The 18,386-nt window shown below is 43.9% G+C and overlaps 1 protein-coding gene across 3 annotated transcripts in view; it reads right to left on the bottom strand.

The window, feature by feature from the left end:
• The window catches only part of LOC101162078 (zonadhesin), a 40,894-nt gene that overhangs the window by 8,530 nt on the left and 13,978 nt on the right, over positions 1-18,386 (bottom strand). The window contains exons 36-74 of one of the 3 annotated variants that reach the window (XM_023966188.1): positions 17,321-17,517; positions 16,981-17,119; positions 16,075-16,191; positions 14,919-15,043; positions 14,477-14,622; positions 14,245-14,388; positions 14,041-14,148; positions 13,750-13,919; positions 13,430-13,632; positions 12,197-12,341; positions 11,787-11,879; positions 11,517-11,710; positions 11,273-11,414; positions 10,904-11,148; positions 10,637-10,785; positions 10,310-10,438; positions 10,016-10,148; positions 9,780-9,921; positions 9,266-9,462; positions 8,927-9,065; positions 6,975-7,091; positions 6,655-6,779; positions 6,215-6,360; positions 5,983-6,126; positions 5,779-5,886; positions 5,488-5,657; positions 5,168-5,370; positions 4,614-4,758; positions 4,277-4,524; positions 3,940-4,117; positions 3,723-3,831; positions 3,392-3,486; positions 3,106-3,282; positions 1,500-1,708; positions 1,276-1,420; positions 1,102-1,199; positions 815-961; positions 572-736; positions 351-478 (exon numbers count right to left, since the gene is read on the bottom strand). In XM_023966188.1, coding sequence (XP_023821956.1) covers positions 351-478; positions 572-736; positions 815-961; positions 1,102-1,199; positions 1,276-1,420; positions 1,500-1,708; positions 3,106-3,282; positions 3,392-3,486; positions 3,723-3,831; positions 3,940-4,117; positions 4,277-4,524; positions 4,614-4,758; positions 5,168-5,370; positions 5,488-5,657; positions 5,779-5,886; positions 5,983-6,126; positions 6,215-6,360; positions 6,655-6,779; positions 6,975-7,091; positions 8,927-9,065; positions 9,266-9,462; positions 9,780-9,921; positions 10,016-10,148; positions 10,310-10,438; positions 10,637-10,785; positions 10,904-11,148; positions 11,273-11,414; positions 11,517-11,710; positions 11,787-11,879; positions 12,197-12,341; positions 13,430-13,632; positions 13,750-13,919; positions 14,041-14,148; positions 14,245-14,388; positions 14,477-14,622; positions 14,919-15,043; positions 16,075-16,191; positions 16,981-17,119; positions 17,321-17,517 — 5,914 coding nt within the window. The remainder of the gene's footprint in view (positions 1-350; positions 479-571; positions 737-814; positions 962-1,101; positions 1,200-1,275; positions 1,421-1,499; positions 1,709-3,105; positions 3,283-3,391; positions 3,487-3,722; positions 3,832-3,939; positions 4,118-4,276; positions 4,525-4,613; positions 4,759-5,167; positions 5,371-5,487; positions 5,658-5,778; positions 5,887-5,982; positions 6,127-6,214; positions 6,361-6,654; positions 6,780-6,974; positions 7,092-8,926; positions 9,066-9,265; positions 9,463-9,779; positions 9,922-10,015; positions 10,149-10,309; positions 10,439-10,636; positions 10,786-10,903; positions 11,149-11,272; positions 11,415-11,516; positions 11,711-11,786; positions 11,880-12,196; positions 12,342-13,429; positions 13,633-13,749; positions 13,920-14,040; positions 14,149-14,244; positions 14,389-14,476; positions 14,623-14,918; positions 15,044-16,074; positions 16,192-16,980; positions 17,120-17,320; positions 17,518-18,386) is intronic. The other 2 variants (XM_023966190.1, XM_023966189.1) reach the window with 2 other exon arrangements.

The raw sequence follows: 18,386 nt of genomic DNA, 5'->3' as shown, positions 1-18,386 counted from the left end.
CTGATTGATCAAAGTTTTGATCTGGTTAAACATGCATTCAATGGCCATGCATGTTTTGATGTGGAGCCTGAGAACAGTTGTAAAAACTTGCGTAACGACTTGCGTGAGTTTTGGAAACAGAAACCTAAACGTGCGTTTATATAGACTTTTCATTGAACACGGCCTCTTAAACGTGGGTTGTAGAGGGCGGTATGAGCATACACTACAGCTTATGAGTGATGTGACACTCGTTCCGTCCAGTTCTCATGTAAGCTTATATTCAATGGTTGAAGCTTGTTTTTTAGCAAACCCTGTGATATTGAGGCTCAGATGATCTGTTCAAAACATGTGTGAAGCTGCAGGTCACTGACCCCGGATCGCTGTCTCCTTCAGATTTCCAGCTGTTGCCCAGTTCAATCACATCTTTGGCTGGCTGCTTGTCTGGCTTGAGGTTGTCATCAGTGGAGTCGTGGTTGTAGTTCCCACACATGCCACACAACTGGAGACACAGATCAGTGGCGTTTCTACCCATTTAGCCATGAAACACCCAATGAAGCCGACGTGGAGAAAGACCATGCAGAGTGTGTTCTACCTTGTTGAAATACTCTCCAGGAACCGTGATCTCCAAGTGGTGGACTCCATCAAACTTCACCTGCAGGCCAAAGTTGGTATCCAGCAAGCTGTAGGATCCACTGGTTATCACTTTGGCTCCAATCGTGTCAATGGTCAAGGGTGTCCGCACTCGGCGCCCGTTCAGCTAAACACGTAAGATGCATCTGTCAGCTTTTACTGCGGCAGCAGGTTTACGTGGACCACCTTCAATCGGACCACCTACCAGGACTCTGCGGCCTTTCTGCAGCTCCACCTCAGTGTCGTGAGGCAGGAAGACTTTGACTGAGCGGACGTAGGACGCCTCCGGTTGACCTCGCTCCTCGTTCTTAGCCACCACTCGGAAGTCTGTGACCTGAGTTTTGTTGCACACCTGCAAGGTTTGAGTGCAGACATGAAGGGGCTTCACAAAAAGGGCTGCACGAGATGCTTCTACACAAGAACACGCAGGGGTTTAAAGTGGAAGATGACCTCACGGTGCACATAATACAGAAAAAGAAAGTGATCTCCTACCTCCACCAGTGTGTACGTGCAAGTTCCCATGAATGTGTGCATTATGCCATCAAAAGTGTAGTAGTGCGGATCTCCAGCCACATGGCAAACTCCTTTACCTGCGGGACGAACAAGTGAAAGGTCAGAAAGATGGGATCACAAAGTTGGAGTCCCTCTCCCTGCTGGTCAGCTTACCTGTGGAGTGGCAATCCAGCACGCCCTCCACCACCTTGCACTCCTGCGCAGGGCTGCACTGCCACGGCTCGCAGCTGATGTTGTGGTTGCCGTTGCACTTGCAACGCTCCGAGCAGTCAGTCTCCGTAAACCAGCTGTCTCCAACCTGAACGGGAAAGAGTGCATTTCTGATGAGGGGGTTCATCTGTGACAACAGAGCTGGCTCCCCCTTCCTGATCACTTACGGGTCTGTACTGTCCATCCTCGTCCGTGCAGCCACACTCACTCAGCGGGACGCACTTGTCCCCGCTGAGGATCAGACCGTCGTTGCAGACACAGCCCTCCACGCAGGGCAGGTCGCAGGAGTCTCCGGAGCTCTCGGGCTCCTGGCAACTGGGCTGGGGGCAGGCAGGGCCGCATGGAGTGTAATGACTGCCCGTGGGGCATTTTAGAGCTAGAACGGGGGGAAGAGGATGCAAGCTGTTTACAGAGATGTATGTTTATTATCAATGCCAAAAACTATTTTTAAAAGAAAGCTTCATTTGTCCGTTTGAGATCCTTTTGATTTTTTTTACTTAACAGTGAATATTTGACCACAAACTAAAACAGCATCAGAAGATAAAGTTGTTCCCATTCATCAGTTGACGTCTTGAAGTTGATTCATAGCAACTGGACTGGAAATCGTCTGCCTTGAAACGTTTCGTCAGATTATAGAGCAGTTTGTCTTGTATCAGAGAGGACGTTCGGTTTCTGACTTCTGTCAGAAAGTTTGTGCAAATTCAAAGCTGCATGATGAGTTTTCAAAACAAGAAATACGATGTCTATGCAAAATGTGATCAGTGTCAGAAAAAATGTTCAACGTCTGAGGATTCTGGAATGTTTTAGCCTCTGTGGACTCAAACATTGTCTGATTGATCCAAGTATTTATTCCATTAGAAGATTTTCAACTGCACTGATATACAGAACTAACTCTACTTTTGGTGTTCAGTTTAATTATGTATTTGGGCTCCGTTTTGAGGCTGCATGATGGTGTAGTGGTTAGCACTTTCACCTCACTGCAGGAAGGCCCTGGTTCAAAACCCAGCTTGCTCCTTTCTGCGTAGAGTTTGTATGTTCTCCTCATGCTTGCGTGGGTTTTCTCCGGGAACTCCAGATTCCTCCAGCAATCCAAAAGCATGCTTCACAGGTGGATTGAAAACTCTTAATTGGTTTGAATGTATGTGTGTGGAGCTGCGACAGAGTGGCAACCTGCTCAGGACGTACCTGCCTTTGCCCAACAGTGGCTGGGATAGGCTCCAGCAACCGTGTGACCTCAAAAGGGATTGAGTGAGTTTGGAAGACAGATGGGTTCTGTTCTGACCCTCCAGGGTCTCGGACATCTTCTGTTCTTCCATCCAGAAGTTTAAATATTTGGGGTTGTCTGGCAATATTTATTTGGGGTATTTATAAGATTATTTATTGTAAAAATAGCAAAACTAACAATGTTTGGCTTAACGTACGCATTTTTTCTAAGATATTAAAGGAAATAGTTTAAATGCATTGTGTTTATTTGCTTTATATGAGATGATGGCAGGATTAATGTGTGCCACTATGACGAACAAACTGCTTGAGCTTGTAGAATCTTTTTTGACAATTTACTAAACTTCAAATATTCAGCTAACATTTGTGGAAACTTTATGAAAAGTGAAGGAGAGGCGCAGGAATACGACCACAGAAACCAGACCTGCACTGGGCTTAGTTCCATAACACAACCATTATTTTCCAATTGGGAGGCTTCCGATCACACATGTACAGCTTTGTCAACAGCGAGGGCCATCATTGCTATTGTCTGCAGTCATGAGGAAGACTTACGGCAGAAGGTGCTGTTTCTCCACGGGATGTTGACGCCTGCAGCAGCACATATGTCGGCGTAGCTCTCGAGAGCCTGGCACAGAGCCACTGTCTGACCCCCGGTGGCACACATGTCGTACACGCAGTTTTCAAAGTAGGGCTCAGGTGGAACCACGGCATGGCAGGGCTTAAAGATACCTGAAAGAACAGATCATATGAAAGAATTGGAGTGACGTTATAATCTGTTATTCATCTCTGTCTGGATTATTTTCAGATCTACACTACAGACTCAGAGAGTGTGAGTTACCATTGGGATCAGTGATCATTCCACAGCTGGTGGGCTTCTGGGCTTCCTCCTCCACCTTCTCATCACACTCCTCCTGTCCTCCTCCATTTGTGCAGCTGTAGGTGGAGAAGGGTTGGTGTCGTTATATGGAAAACACTTCTCCAGAGCATCAAAGCTTTCTGGTGAGATCCCTATGGCTGCGTATCTGGAGACCTGTCCTAACATCTACGGCAAATCGAACTTGTCTTTGGACTGTGTTCCACACGGACACGGCTCTGTTCACAAAACACTCATCGTTGCACATTTAGGGTGTAGCAAAGATGGGGCTGCCACCTTCTGAGACGGGACTCACTCTGGTCGCGGGTCAGGCACCGCCCAGCTGTCTCCCAGCTCGTTGGAGTTTGCTGCCGGAGTGTTGTCCGGTTTCAGGTTGTCATCGGTTGGGTTGTCGTTAAAGTTTCCTGCAAAAGAATCAGCCTCTGAGTCAACATCTGACTTTAGGGTTCAAAAAAAGTTTTTGTTTTGACACAAATTCTTTCTACTGGTTTTTGGATCTGGTCAGTCCTTACCACACATGCCGCAGAGGAGGCCGCTGTAGGAGGAAGGCAAAGTGACGTCTGCATGGTGGTTTCCATCAAATCGCACTCTCAGGCCAAAAGAGGCCTCCAACACCACAAACTTTCCACTGAAGTATATCTTCACTCCGCTGATGGAGCTGACAGGTGGGACCACCACTGTCCCGTTGACCTGAAGAGCAGAACCAGAGGAGAGACCGGTAATATGGCGGATCATACAGATTCAAGACAGCTGACAGTAGTTGAAAACATTTGCTGCACAGCCCTCAGGTGTTCTGCCAATCCTCAATAACAACAATGGCACAGAAACGGTGGTGGTCAGGTGATGTACCTGGACAGAGCGGCCCTTGCCGAAGACGACAGTCATGCCGTACACGTTGATCACCACGGCTCTGACGTAGGAGACTTTGGTATTGCTGCCTCTGTGCTCATTCTGAGTGTCCACAGTGAAGTGTGGCAGGTCGGAGGAGCTGTTGCAGAGTTTGGTCAGGGTGTAGGAGCAGGCTCCCATGTAGTGGTGGGTGCGTTTGTCAAACGTGGTGTAGTGAGGGTCACCAGAAACAGAGCAAATGCCATTTTCTGAGGAAAGACAAGCAGACATGAGCTGGTAAGATGAAGCAGTGCAGACAGGACATGCACACCTGGGGGGGAGCAGGGGTTCAACATACCCAGAGGGCTACATTCATACAGTCCGTCCTGCAGCTGGCAGACCTCAGTCACTGGATTACAGCTGGTGTTGTGGCACTGGATCTGTCCTCCACTGAGACACTCACAGCTCTGCTCACAGCCCTCCAACAGCCACTCATCGTCCACCTGGAACAAAGTACAGATTAGAAACACGTCTGAAAGATGTACTGCTTTTCCTTCAGTTCATTTGATTTCCGCATGTTTCTGAGATTGCAGGAGAAAATTAAGTGTTCCAAAAATCCACGACAGATCCTTCAGTTTTTCTGCATTAACATGACTTTAATGTTTCCTTCAGATGTTTTGCTTTGTTTACCTTTATGCTGATGATGATCAGCTAAACATTTACTGAAAGTGACCTAAAATGGTTTGCTGAATATTAAGGATAAAGGACTATGGGAACACATTTCTTAAATTCTGCCAAGACAATAAGAAGTGTTATGAACAGGAATCCTCTTGATCAAGTTGGAGCAGCTGTCAGATGGAACCAGATGTTTGCAGTTCTGAACATGAGGCTAAAGGGGTGTTAGTCACTTACAGGGTGGTAGGTTCCACTGGTGTCCACGCAGCCACAGTCCTTCAGGGACACACATTTGTCATCACTGAGGATGAATCCTGGGTCACACTCACAGCCCTCCACACACACGTCCTCACAGCCGGGGGAGCCGACCACGCCCAGGCAGGTCTCAGGACACGAGCTCACGCACAGAGAGTACGAGCTGTTAGCAGGACAGTCCAGGGCTGCAATCAGGAGCAGAGAGAGGAACCCGGGTCATTACAATCTTCTGAATTCATATAGAAGACACTTTGGCAGGAACTCTTCTAGAGGAGGGAGCTGTGTTCATCTGCAGAACTTACGGCAGAAGTCTGGAGCCCTCCAGTGGTGGACGGTGGCTCCGGCGCTTTGGCAGGCGTCAGTGTAGGCTTGGAGCTGGTCACACAGAACATGCAGCTCCCCGTTGAACTGACACATGTCGTACACACAACTCTGGAAGAACGGTTCAGGGTCCACCACACCAATACACTCTCTGCACAGCAAAACAGGACAGACATCAACCATTTTCCAACCTGCAGGGCATCAGAATTACTCATGGTTCTAAATCTCAACACATGTTTGGTTCTGGTTCTGCTCAGGAGCTGACTTCTCACCTGAAGGGTCCAGAAAGATCTTCTATTTTTCCACACTTGTCTGGTTTGGTCACCTCAGCCTCCAGTTCAGGGTCACAGTCTAGGTCAGGTGTTGTTCCTGGGCTACACCTGAACACCACACATGTTCACACATCCTCAGTCCCATTCTTCCAGGACAAACCCGGAAACTGTCAGACCTCAGCTCAGTCAAGACTCTTCACTCACCATTCATCCTCGTCTTCCTCTGTCTGCCAGCTGTTCCCAAAGTCGTTGACATTTCCCGCTGGAGTTCCGTCCGGTTTGGTGAAGTCGTTGCCTGCGTTCCCGTCATAGTCACCACAGAGGCCGCACATCTGGTCGTGGTAGGAGCTGAAGGAAAGCAGATGAAGGGCTTAGTGCTTCTGAGCCTCAGCGTCTCAACAAAACTAAGATGTTCCATCATGAGAACCAAACCAACCTGGGGACGGAGATCTGGGCGTGATGATTTCCATCCCAGCGCACCCTCAGGCCAAAGGTGGTCTGCAAGATGACGTACTGACCGGAAAGACTGAGGGACATGAGTGGGGAGGGGTTGTGAGGGAAGGCCACGCGCTTGCCGTTCACCTGCAACACATGAACACAAAAACTGTATCAGAAATGGGATTAAAAGAGCAAAGATGAAGATCATCCAGTTCACATGTGAGAACAAGCAAAAAAGAGTTTAGATGCAGCTGAACTAAAGCAGAAGAGGATGAGTGAAAAAACAATAAAGCAGAGAGTAGATCCAGGAAAGAGGCAAAGATTCAGTTTTATTCAGATAAAGAGGAGACTGTAGAGTAGAACCATGTTCTGTCCATCTGTTTATCTCCATTTGAACTGAACACAATGAATTTTGGAGCAGACATGGTTTACACTGACCAGAGTCCTCTTGGACTTCATCAGGGTCACTGTGATGTCGTTGACGGTGACATAGAGTTTCTTCAGGTAGGACACTCCTGACGCTCCTCGCTCTTCATTCTTCCCCTCCACAGAGAACCAGGGATCTGCACAGGAGCATCCACCAATCACAAGAGACATCAGTCAAAGGCAGACTGAGTGTAAGCTACAACACTTGGTGATTTGCTGTGTGTTAATTGTGATTAAAAACACAGTAAGACATACATCCCATTAATACATCCCATAGCCCTGGGACTGGTTGGGATCATGCAAGTATGTAAATGCATTTTATTTTCATCTACCTGAGTCATTCCTGCATGTTCTGGCCAAAGTGTAGGTGCAGGTTCCCATGAAGCTGTAGTACTTCTTGTCAAATGTGTTGTAGTGCGGATCTCCAGAGACAATGCAGTCCTGAGAGCCTACAGAGAAGATCAGGAAGCTTCAACATCATCATGCCGGCAGGAGAACCACCTCACGTCTGTGGCTCACGCTTGTTTTTGCTCTTAGCGCAAAGCAGATCACAACGGTGTCTGCCTGCAGACTTTATGAGCCAAAGATCTGTCGCTGGATCAGTCTGAACCGGTGATTAGACTGATTAAAAACAAAATGAGGATCCGCTATAAAATAAATTGCTGAAATGTTGGTGTGACCTTTATTTAAAAAAATGTGTTTTTTCACAAATTCCTCACAAATTTATCTGCAAAAGGAATGAGTTTCTAGAATCACAAAAGTTAATTGAAGAAATAAAAAACAAATAATATTTTATCTTTGCTGTTTTACAGAGAAAGCAATTGGAGCTATTACTGTGTCAAAATCATTGACTGTCTATGAAAACTGAACTGAGTGACCCCTCCCTCTTGGCGTTCCAAACAGGAAGCACCTGCTGGTTGTTAGAAGCCAAAATCTCATTGACCTTTATAGAAATAAAAATCTATTACTGAGCAACGTTATTCCTCAGACCTACTACTATGATTTATTCGTCAGAATAATTATTCTTGCTCTGAAACTCTTTTTTTAACACTTTCTTGATAATCCTGACTTTTTTAATTACCAAAAAATAGCATATTTCTAAAATTATTCTACAATATAACATTGCAATAAAAAAAGGATAAGTATTGATATCGGTGATACTAACCCTGTAATTTTTTTATATTGGTATTGGATCGATACCCAAATTCCCAGTATCGCCCATCCCTACTTGACTGGTGTTTTATTGTACCACAACTCAAAGTGAACGTTGCTCACTATGCTGACTCTGTCATCTTTATCAAGGTTGTAAATAATAATGGAGATACCACATGACTACATCTTCAACCTTGAACTAAACTGTCCAGAACTGTACACGTCTTATCAGATTTTAACTGGGCACGATCTAGAAAACACTCATGCTGCAAATGTGCATGTGGAAGTGGCTCTCCCATTTTTTAGTACTTATATTTCACTCCATAAATGTACGCCCACACTGTTAAACAGTTGACCCTGTGGTGACGACGGCTGGAAACCATATTGTCCCAATACAACACAGCATGTCTCCAAAGATACGATATTATTGTAATGATAATGGGCAGACATAACTGGCGTTAAAGTCAAAGTGGCTGTAAACTTAAGGCATAAATGTAGCTGATGCATTTTGGGATTTGGCCAGACATTATGCTGCACCACTGAGAAATCTTCCCTTTTAGATTGCTCATTACAGGTCTTAGTAAGCAGTAGAGGCACTGAAAACAGAAAAAAATGTCTCAAGAGCATTTTATTTAATCAGTAAAAATGTAATAATTATTTTACATTGGATAAACAATCCTTTTTCTATCACTTGCATGAAGGTAATGTAGTTTTTGTAGTTTTTTCTCAGGAGAAAAGAAAATACTTAAGTTGCGCAAATTACTAATAAAAATCATGCAGTTGCAAAGGTTGGCCATTCGAGGGGAGTATTTCCCAAAACCAGTTCTGACCACAGGTTGAAAAAAAAGGTAATTATCAATCCATTTTGTCTAACTATCCCCCCTGCCTATCATGATTAATGAGTGTCTGCAGCTCCTCACTTTACCACATTCTCTCTGTGGTTCTGTAGGCAGCTTTTTAAAGTCCCTTTGTGTTGCATCACTTACTCTTCGTTGAGTATTTTGGTCTGCAGAAAAGTTCAGGTGAGCTTTCACAACTACCAAACCCATTAGATCAACAATCACGTGAAGGAACTAATCTCCTTCCAGTGATGAATAAAGTGTGGTTTAAGTTGCTGTGGCTGTAGACTTACTTGATGGGTAGCAGCCCAACTCTCCATCCTGCAGTTTGCACTCATGCATTGGGGGACAGTCAGAGGCCACACAGGTGACAAAGGGGGAATCACACCTGCACTTGAGCTTACAGTCCTCCACATAAAACTCCTCTCCAGGCTGACAGACAAACAACACAAATGGTTTATTTCTACTTACTGGTTACACTTTATAATAGATGACACATCTGCTGATTTGAGCAAACATCTACATTTAACAATAAGAGCTGAGAAATGTGGGACAGGAGCATCCAAAGACCTCCCTACCCCCCTTCACCTGCTGAATGGTAGGGTCTGTCAGCAGACAGAGGTTCACTGTACCTCATAATACTGGCCGTTGGTGTGTTTGCAGCCGCACGACTCCCTCTTTACACATTTGCCAGCACTCAGGACGTAGCCAGGATCACACACACATCCCTCAGAGCAGGCCCCCCCACAGGAGGAGGGCTTTCCAGAGCAGGTGTCCTGACAGGGGTCAGCACAGGGCTCATAGTGGCTGTTGGGAGGACACTTCAGAGCTGTGGGGAAGACAACAAACAGTTATTCTCTTTAAAACTCCTCTGTCTCTGCCTCAATTGAGCCATTTTTATGGGTGTTAATCAATTTAAACGTCTGTCTTCAAAACCTTTCAATTTTTCATGGGCTAAAACAGTCTGGAATATTAAAAGTGACGATTTAGCGTAAAGCAGATCAATGCTCATTGAGTCTATTGACAAGTGTCTACCTGCTGGTGTCCATCCTCAAACAACATTGATGGGGGAGTAATTCCACTTTTAGAGGAGGGTCTATATCATATACTCTACTCTTCTTCAGCTATTTATTGACTCAGACTTACGGCAGAAGGTTTCGTTCCTCCAGGGTCCAATGTCAACTCCACGGTCTTGACACTCGTTGACGTAGGCTTCAATGGCTTCACACAGAATGGGTTTGGCTCCCTCCAGCTCACACAAGTCAAACAAACAATCCTGGAAGTAGTTCTGGAGAGAAAAGCATGGCTTGTAATTCACATATTCTTAAACTCAAAACATAACAAAACTTTTAAGATAAACCTTCAACAGTATGTGGACATACGTTGGGGTTGACTTTGCCATGGCACACTGCGAAGGGACCGTTCTTATCCAACAGGATTCCACAGTAACCCTCATACAGTTCCTGTTCTCCTGGTTCACATCCAGGGATGGTGGCATTGGGTTGCTTATTACACCTGATATCACAAATAGGAAGTTAAAAATTGTTAATATTTAAGCCTTTCTCCATACTAAACAAAAACGGAACTATGTAGGGGTTCAACTCTGACAGAAACTCCTTTAAGTTGTTTTTCAGATTGAACCTCATGCAGGGAAAGTTATATCCACAAAGACTCACTCTGGATCAGTGTTCCAGCTGTGTCCAAACTCGTTGGCGTCATTGGTCATGGTTCCATCTGGTTTTTGGAAGTCATCTTTGGAATTTCCATTGTAGTCCCCACACAGTCCACATAACTTGTCCTGGTAGCTAAAGAGCACAAAGTCAGTAAGGTAGACAACAACAAACGGATCAGAGATGAAGAAAACTGTCAACAACCATTATGGCTGGTGTTTTCTCATTACTAACAAAATAACTAGTTTCCAGTTTATCATGACTCATAAATCTGAAGGTTTTTGGAGCAGATGTGAAGATGCTATGAGCGGACATGGTGCGGTCTTTACTTACTCTTTGATGACTTTGATGTCCATGAAGTGGTTTCCATCGTAGCGAACAGTGACACCAAAGGTCATGGAAACGGTGTAATGCTTCCCTGACTGGAACACAGACACTTCGGGGGCAGGGTTCAACGGTAGGTTGACATTGGTCCCATTCACCTGCAGGCGGGTAAAAAGAATTACAGATTACTAATGACAGACAGTGTTGGAATACCAATACACAATGACAGAAACCTTTAACGCATTGACATTTACAATCTCTCCCTTCATTTCTTACCTGCACAACGCCTCCTTTGAGTATGGAGATCTTCACCATGTGCACATACACGTGCACAGCCTTCAGGTAGGAGATGGTGGGACTGTTGTATCGGTTTTCATTGTCCGCATGGACCTCAAAGAAGGGTAGACTTGTGGTGTTGCAGATTCCTGACATCACATAGCTGCAGTTTCCCATGAAATCGTATCTGTGCTTGTCAAAGGTGGTGTAGTGAGGATCTCCTGATGCTATGCAGGTGGATGTGTCTAAAACACAGAAAACCAGATGAATATATTGCTGGAATCTATTTTGTGAGAAGATTTTGGATCTTCTTAACTTTCCTACTTTCCTCAGATCTGTCCATTTTGAGCAGCTATGTGACATTCTTACCTTTAGGATAACAGCTTGGAATACCGTTCACCTCTCGGCATTCCTCAGAAGGGTCGCAGGAGTTATCCGTGCATTCCAGAGTGTAGTTCCCAGCACAGCGGCAGAGTTTTGAACAACCGTCTCCAAGTACAACCTCGCCAGGCTGAACAGAGGATCAATTAGTCATCAGGTCAGATTTATACCTAAATGATTTATTGTTGTTTTTTCTTCTCTTAAAGGTGAAATAGTAACTTTGACCTCTGACCTCATAGTAGTTACCATCCTCATCCAGACACCCACATTTCTCTATTGGTACACAGCGAGGTCCCTTAAAGACGAACCCTGGTTTACAGAAACATCCGCTGATACAGGAACCAGAACAGTTGGTGGATGGTTCTTGACAGGTCGGGATACAAGCCGGACCACACTCTATGTACTCAGCGTTAGGAGGGCAGGGTTCTGTACACACAGAGGAAAATTAGTCAAAAGGAATAAGGAAAAAACAAACTCTAAACATGCTAAAACGGAAACATACTTGGTGGTTTGGTTGTGACTGGAGCAGCAGTTGTTACTTTAGGTGTAGATGGTTCCGGAGTTGGTGGTTTTGGTGTAGATGGTTTTTGAGTTGCTTTATTATAAAGCAAAAGAGGAAAAACACAGGAGAAGAACTGGTCAATTTTATATGCAGGCATGGCCAATGACCTGTGCCATTTTGTGCAACTAACAGCCTCCAAACACTTTTAAAGTATCAAAGACTAGACTGATTTTCATTTGACGTAATAATAATCTGAGCTCTTTTAACGGTCTTCAAGACAGCAGACCACCTGAACACCAATTCATAGACTCTTGGAAGAGAGAGCGATTCTTTTGTTCAAATGCTTCTCATCGTTATAAAACAGTTTATGATTCTTCATATGTGGGGGTTGCAGGGGGGGTTCAACATACCCAGAGGGCGACATTCATAGAGTCCGTCCTGCAGCTGGCAGACCTCAGTCACTGGATTACAGCTGGTGTTGTGGCACTGGATCTGTCCTCCACTGAGACACTCACAGCTCTGCTCACAGCCCTCCAACAGCCACTCATCGTCCACCTGGAACAAAGTACAGATTAGAAACACATCTGAAAGATATACTGCTTTAATTTGTCCTTCGCATGTGTGCAATATTATTGAAAATGCTGTGTGCCACTCTTCTCCTCTTAGCAAGGAATTGTACACCTGAAGCTTACTTTTTTTCAAATATTCTCGACTACAGTAAGTTTACTAGAAACCATTTACATGCAGTGTAGGAAGCATAAACTGAATATATATGTATGTATATTATATATATATTATTCAGAATGAGAATTCTTGTAGCACTCTTAAATAGACTGCTTTTTGTTACTTGTCTTTATGGGAAAAGTGTGAAAAAGAATTCACTAGGTCAATGTCTTCTTCTCCATTTAAATTATTTTAAGCATTTATGAACAGGAATCCTCTATATCAGTGGTCCCCAACCTTTTTCAGGCCCTGGACCGCTTTAATCTCAGACAATAATTTCATAGACCGGTCTCAACAGGATTAAAGTTAACGTTGAATACATTTTATGCTTCCGGTTTCTGAAAAACCTATTCTTCAACTAAAATTGCAGCAGCAAGAAATTCAGTTAAAAAGAAATCTGAAAACAATTGTGTTTAACAGATGATAAATATTAATTGAAACAGTTATTGATTTATAGAAGTTGTTTCTTCCATTCTTCCATTCATAAAATACCATTATAACGCTGAGAATTCAGGCTCACATATTTCAGGGCAAAAAGATTACGGTAATCATATTTTGTTTTTACATAAGTTCTGATTTACTGTGTATTTTTTTAACACTGGAACATTTTCTGTGCTAAAGTCTCTAAACAGTTCCTTTCCTAATTCAACCTTTCGAGAAAAATTCTTAAACGTCCCTTTTATAAGTTCCCACAACTCAGAAACTTTCTCTGATTGAATCTTCAACTTTAGCTGCATCCAAATTTGATTATGGATAAATAAAGCAATATAAAATAGAACAACCGTTGTGATACTGGTATTTTCTAAATATTATAATAAAACCCGAATCCATTAAGTCTGCATCTTTATCATCTGTGTGTGTGAAACAGTCAAAAGTCAGAATGAAACTTTCTTCTGGCTAAAGGGGTGTTGGTCACTTACAGGGTGGTAGGTTCCACTGGTGTCCACGCAGCCACAGTCCTTCAGGGGCACACATTTGTCATCACTGAGGATGAATCCTGGGTCACACTCACAGCCCTCCACACACACGTCCTCACAGCCGGGGGAGCCGATCACGCCCAGGCAGGTCTCAGGACACGAGCTCACGCACAGAGAGTACGAGCTGTTAGCAGGACAGTCCAGGGCTGCAATCAGGAGCAGAGAGAGGAACCCGGGTCATTACAATCTTCTGAATTCATATAGAAGACACTTTGGCAGGAACTCCTCTAGAGGAGGGAGCTGTGTTCATCTGCAGAACTTACGGCAGAAGTCTGGAGCCCTCCAGTGGTGGACGGTGGCTCCGGCGCTTTGGCAGGCGTCAGTGTAGGCTTGGAGCTGGTCACACAGAACATGCAGCTCCCCGTTGAACTGACACATGTCGTACACACAACTCTGGAAGAACGGTTCAGGGTCCACCACACCAATACACTCTCTGCACAGCACAACAGGACAGACATCAACCATTTTTCCACCCGCAGGGCATCAGAATTACTGATGGTTCTAAATCTCAACACATGTTTGGTTCTGGTTCTGCTCAGGAGCTGATTTCTCACCTGAAGGGTCCAGAAGGATCTTCTATTTTTCCACACTTGTCTGGTTTGATCACCTCAGCCTCCAGTTCAGGGTCACAGTCTAGGTCAGGCGTTGTACCTGGGCTACACCTGGACACCACACATGTTCACACATCCTCAGTCCCAGTCTTCCAGGACAAATCCGGAAACTGTCAGACCTCAGCTCAGTCAAGACTCTTCACTCACCATTCATCCTCGTCTTCCTCTGTCTGCCAGCTGTTCCCAAAGTCGTTGACATTTCCCGCTGGAGTTCCGTCCGGTTTGGTGAAGTCGTTGCCTGCGTTCCCGTCATAGTCACCACAGAGGCCGCACATCTGGTCGTGGTAGGAGCTGAAGGAAAGCAGATGAAGGGCTTAGTGCTTCTGAGCCTCAGCGTCTCAACAAAACTAAGATGTTCCATCATGAGAACCAAACCAACCTGGGGACGGAGATCTGGGCGTGATGATTTCCATCCCAGCGCACCCTCAGGCCAAAGGTGGTCTGCAAGATGACGTACTGACCGGAAAGACTGAGGGACATGAGTGGGGAGGGGTTGTGAGGGAAGGCCACGCGCTTGCCGTTCACCTGCAACACATGAACACAAAAACTGTATCAGAAATGGGATTAAAAGAGCAAAGATGAAGATTCAGTTCACATGTGGGAGTGAGCAAAGAAAAAAAGAATATAGATGCAGCTGAACTAAAGTAGAAGAGGATGAGTGAAAAAACAATAAAGCAGAGAGTAGATCCAGAAAAGAGGCAAAGATTCAGTTTTATTCAGATAAAGAGGAGACTGTAGAGTAGAACCATGTTCTGTCCATCTGTTTATCTCCATTTGAACTGAACACAATGAATTTTGGAGCAGACATGGTTTAGACTGACCAGAGTCCTCTTGGACTTCATCAGGGTCACTGTGATGTCGTTGACGGTGACATAGAGTTTCTTCAGGTAGGACACTCCTGACGCTCCTCGCTCTTCATTCTTCCCCTCCACAGAGAACCAGGGATCTGCACAGGAGCATCCACCAATCACAAGAGACATCAGTCAAAGGCAGACTGGAGACAACATAGGTCTAAATTTTTAGTTTTGGAAAGCCTTCTGAAGCTCAGATGAAAAATCCTGCATTTTTTTTAATAACCCAGAATTAGCAGATCTGTTCTGCAATCCTTAGGTTTCATGTTTTTACTTCAGATCCATCAGCAACAGGAAGATAGACGTTTTACTCCGTGTAAAGTGCATGAGAGTCGGGATTCTGATTCTACATGTATCAACAAGTTAATATCATATTTTCCTAAACAGCCTTTGTGGAAGACATTATAGTTTACTACATGCCGTTTAAAATAGTGATGAGAGTATCGACATATCAAAATATAGATACCAGCACATTACCAATTTTGGTGCCGACTACGATATTTAAGCGTATGACTAATTGATAAATGATAAAATAATAGTGAATGTGTCATTTCTGGATATTGTTGGATATTATGTGAGTTACACCGGCATTTGGTAATGGAACAGCGCCCAGCCGACTGTGTATTGAACTGCTCCATCAGTCATGTGACTACAGGAGGCGTAAGTTGTCCATGTTACCCTTAGCAACAACACAGCATGGCATGAACAGGTGATTTTAAAAAGAACGGTTTTGTATTTTTAACTTGCACATTGAAGTGAGTTACCTGGACAGTTTTAGTTGGTATTTTTTTTTCTGATGACAATTAATATGCTTCAGAAAAAACCCCACCAATAAGATATTAGCAGTAATCTGTAGTTGGTATTGAATATTAATGCACAAAAATAATCAGTGTAGCATCGCCCATCCCTAGTTTAAAGAGATTGGTTAAGGAATCCGTTGGGCCAGTGGGAATTTCTTTTACATTTAAAATGTAATTTGCTCAAAAATCTTTTTTTGAACTACAAAGGCGCGCCTTTTTTGTGTCAGCTGAAGAGTGATAAACAAAAACATTATTTACCAATGAAATGTAGGTGGATGTAAAAAATAATAAAACATTTAAAAACAAGTGGACACAGTTGCACCTACTTGAGTCATTCCTGCATGTTCTGGCCAAAGTGTAGGTGCAGGTTCCCATGAAGCTGTAGAACTTTTTGTCAAACGTGTTGTAGTGAGGATCTCCAGAGACAATGCAGTCCTGAATGCCTACAGAGAAGAAAAAAAACATTTTTGTTGCTGTTTATGAATTCACACAAAGCCATAATGTCAAAGCTCACTACATTTCTGAGCATGACATGTGGCTGTGCAATACTTGAACCTCCTCTACAGAAACGAATTTTATTTTGACGTGCTTTTTCTGATAGAAACTTCTGGACACGTGACGCTGGTCTAACATGGGCGTTGATAAGCAGGCCAAAGGGGCCAATGCGGCATTGCCTTCACAACTGTAAATCTGCTGACCTGCTTAGGAAAACCTGTCATGATTATTAACAACCCAGAATATATATTTTTTTGTGTCAGTGACAGCACGAGCGCTTCACATTCATAGAGGATAGTCCTACATTTATTGCTGAGAAACCAAGGACATTTGAGGGATTGGCTTGATTTACTGTTGTTAACTAGCTGGACAGATTCACGAGCCACAATTATTAATATCTCCTCCATGACCAACTTTCAGACGGTTGGCACTTCGTGAATTAAAAGGGACGCCATCTAAACGTCACTACCAAATTTGAGTTCCTAATTGGTCAAAACGACCTGGCTGAACTTGTTACACATGTTTAATGATCGAGCATTTTGTACGTAGAGCCCAAAAACCGTCCTAAAATGTGCGTAGCAACACATAAACACTAAAACTTTTAACAACAGGGGCCCGAAACGCATTTGTACTCTCATTAACGTAAACGTTCTCTGGATGTGGTTGCTTGAATGCGTGTTGCTGAGGGCGGTGTGAATATAGGATTCAGGATTGAGTTGCTGTGGCTGTAGACTTACTTGATGGGTAGCAGCCCAACTCTCCATCCTGCAGTTTGCACTCATGCATTGGGGGACAGTCAGAGGCCACACAGGTGACAAAGGGGGAATCACACCTGCACTTGAGCTTACAGTCCTCCACATAAAACTCCTCTCCAGGCTGACAGACAAACAACACAAATGGTTTAGTTCTACTTACTGGTTACACTTTATAATAGATGACACATCTGCTGATTTGAGAAAACATCTATATTTAACAAGAAAAGCTGAGAAATGTGGGACAGGAGCATCCAAAGATCTACTGACCCCCCCTTCACCTGCTGAATGGTAGGGTCTGTCAACAGACAGAGGTTCACTGTACCTCATAATACTGGCCGTTGGTGTGTTTGCAGCCACACGAGTCACTCTTAACACATTTGCCAGCACTCAGGACGTAGCCAGGATCACACACACATCCCTCAGAGCAGGCCCCCCCACAGGAGGAGGGCTTTCCAGAGCAGGTGTCCTGACAGGGGTCAGCACAGGGCTCATAGTGGCTGTTGGAGGGACACTTCAGTGCTGTGGGGAAGAAAACAGATAAAAATGGTGAAGGGTCTTATTCTTCTCAAAACTCATCTGTCTCTACTTCAATGGAGCAGTTATTATGAGTCTTAATCAATTTAAACTCCTGTCATCAAAACCTGTTCAGTTTTTAATGAACAAGCTTCTCTGTACTTCACCAACAGTTGATGAACAAACGTTTGTCGGACCTCTTATTGGTTAAGACAATCTGGAATTTTAAAGTTATGATTTAGCTTGAACCAGCTAAATGTTCATATAGTCTAGTGCAGTGTTTTTCAACCTTTTTTGAGCCAAGGCACACTTTATCCTTAACAAAAGTGCCGCAGCACAACAGCATCCAAAAATTAAAAAAAGGAGAAACTCTGTATTGATATACAGTCCCTCCGCAATCTCACATGCATTGTAATAAAATGATGTGATAAAAGTTGAGTCCATTTTCAGAAATAATTTTTAACTAAATTATTCGAAATTTTACCCTGTTGCTTTTTCCTCCAGTTTAATAACATGCAATCTATGTAACCTCACAAAATATATATATATATATTTTTCCTAAATAGTGATTTAGACTTTTTCAAAAACAAAGCTGAAGCTTTGGCTGAATCGCGGTACCGTCATTCTTATCATAATGTCTTTCATAGAATGAAATAAACACAAAGAAAATTATTTTATGATCTTTCATTTTCCTAACTACTAAGTGTTTTATCTGGGCCTGTTTGGATGAACACAGAGTTGATATCCTGGAGATGGTAAATGTTTTTAGATCAGTGAATGGGTAATTTCCCACGGCACACCTGACCATCTCTCACGGCACACCTGTTGAAAAACACTGGTCTAGTGACAAGGGTCTACCTGCTGGTGTTCAAACA

This window comes from Oryzias latipes, chromosome 18 (genome assembly GCF_002234675.1).
Source record: "Oryzias latipes chromosome 18, ASM223467v1".
Taxonomy (NCBI): Eukaryota; Metazoa; Chordata; class Actinopteri; order Beloniformes; family Adrianichthyidae; genus Oryzias; species Oryzias latipes.
The sequence above is the reverse complement of the archived record's forward strand: the minus strand, read 5'-3'. Positions and strand labels throughout refer to the sequence as shown.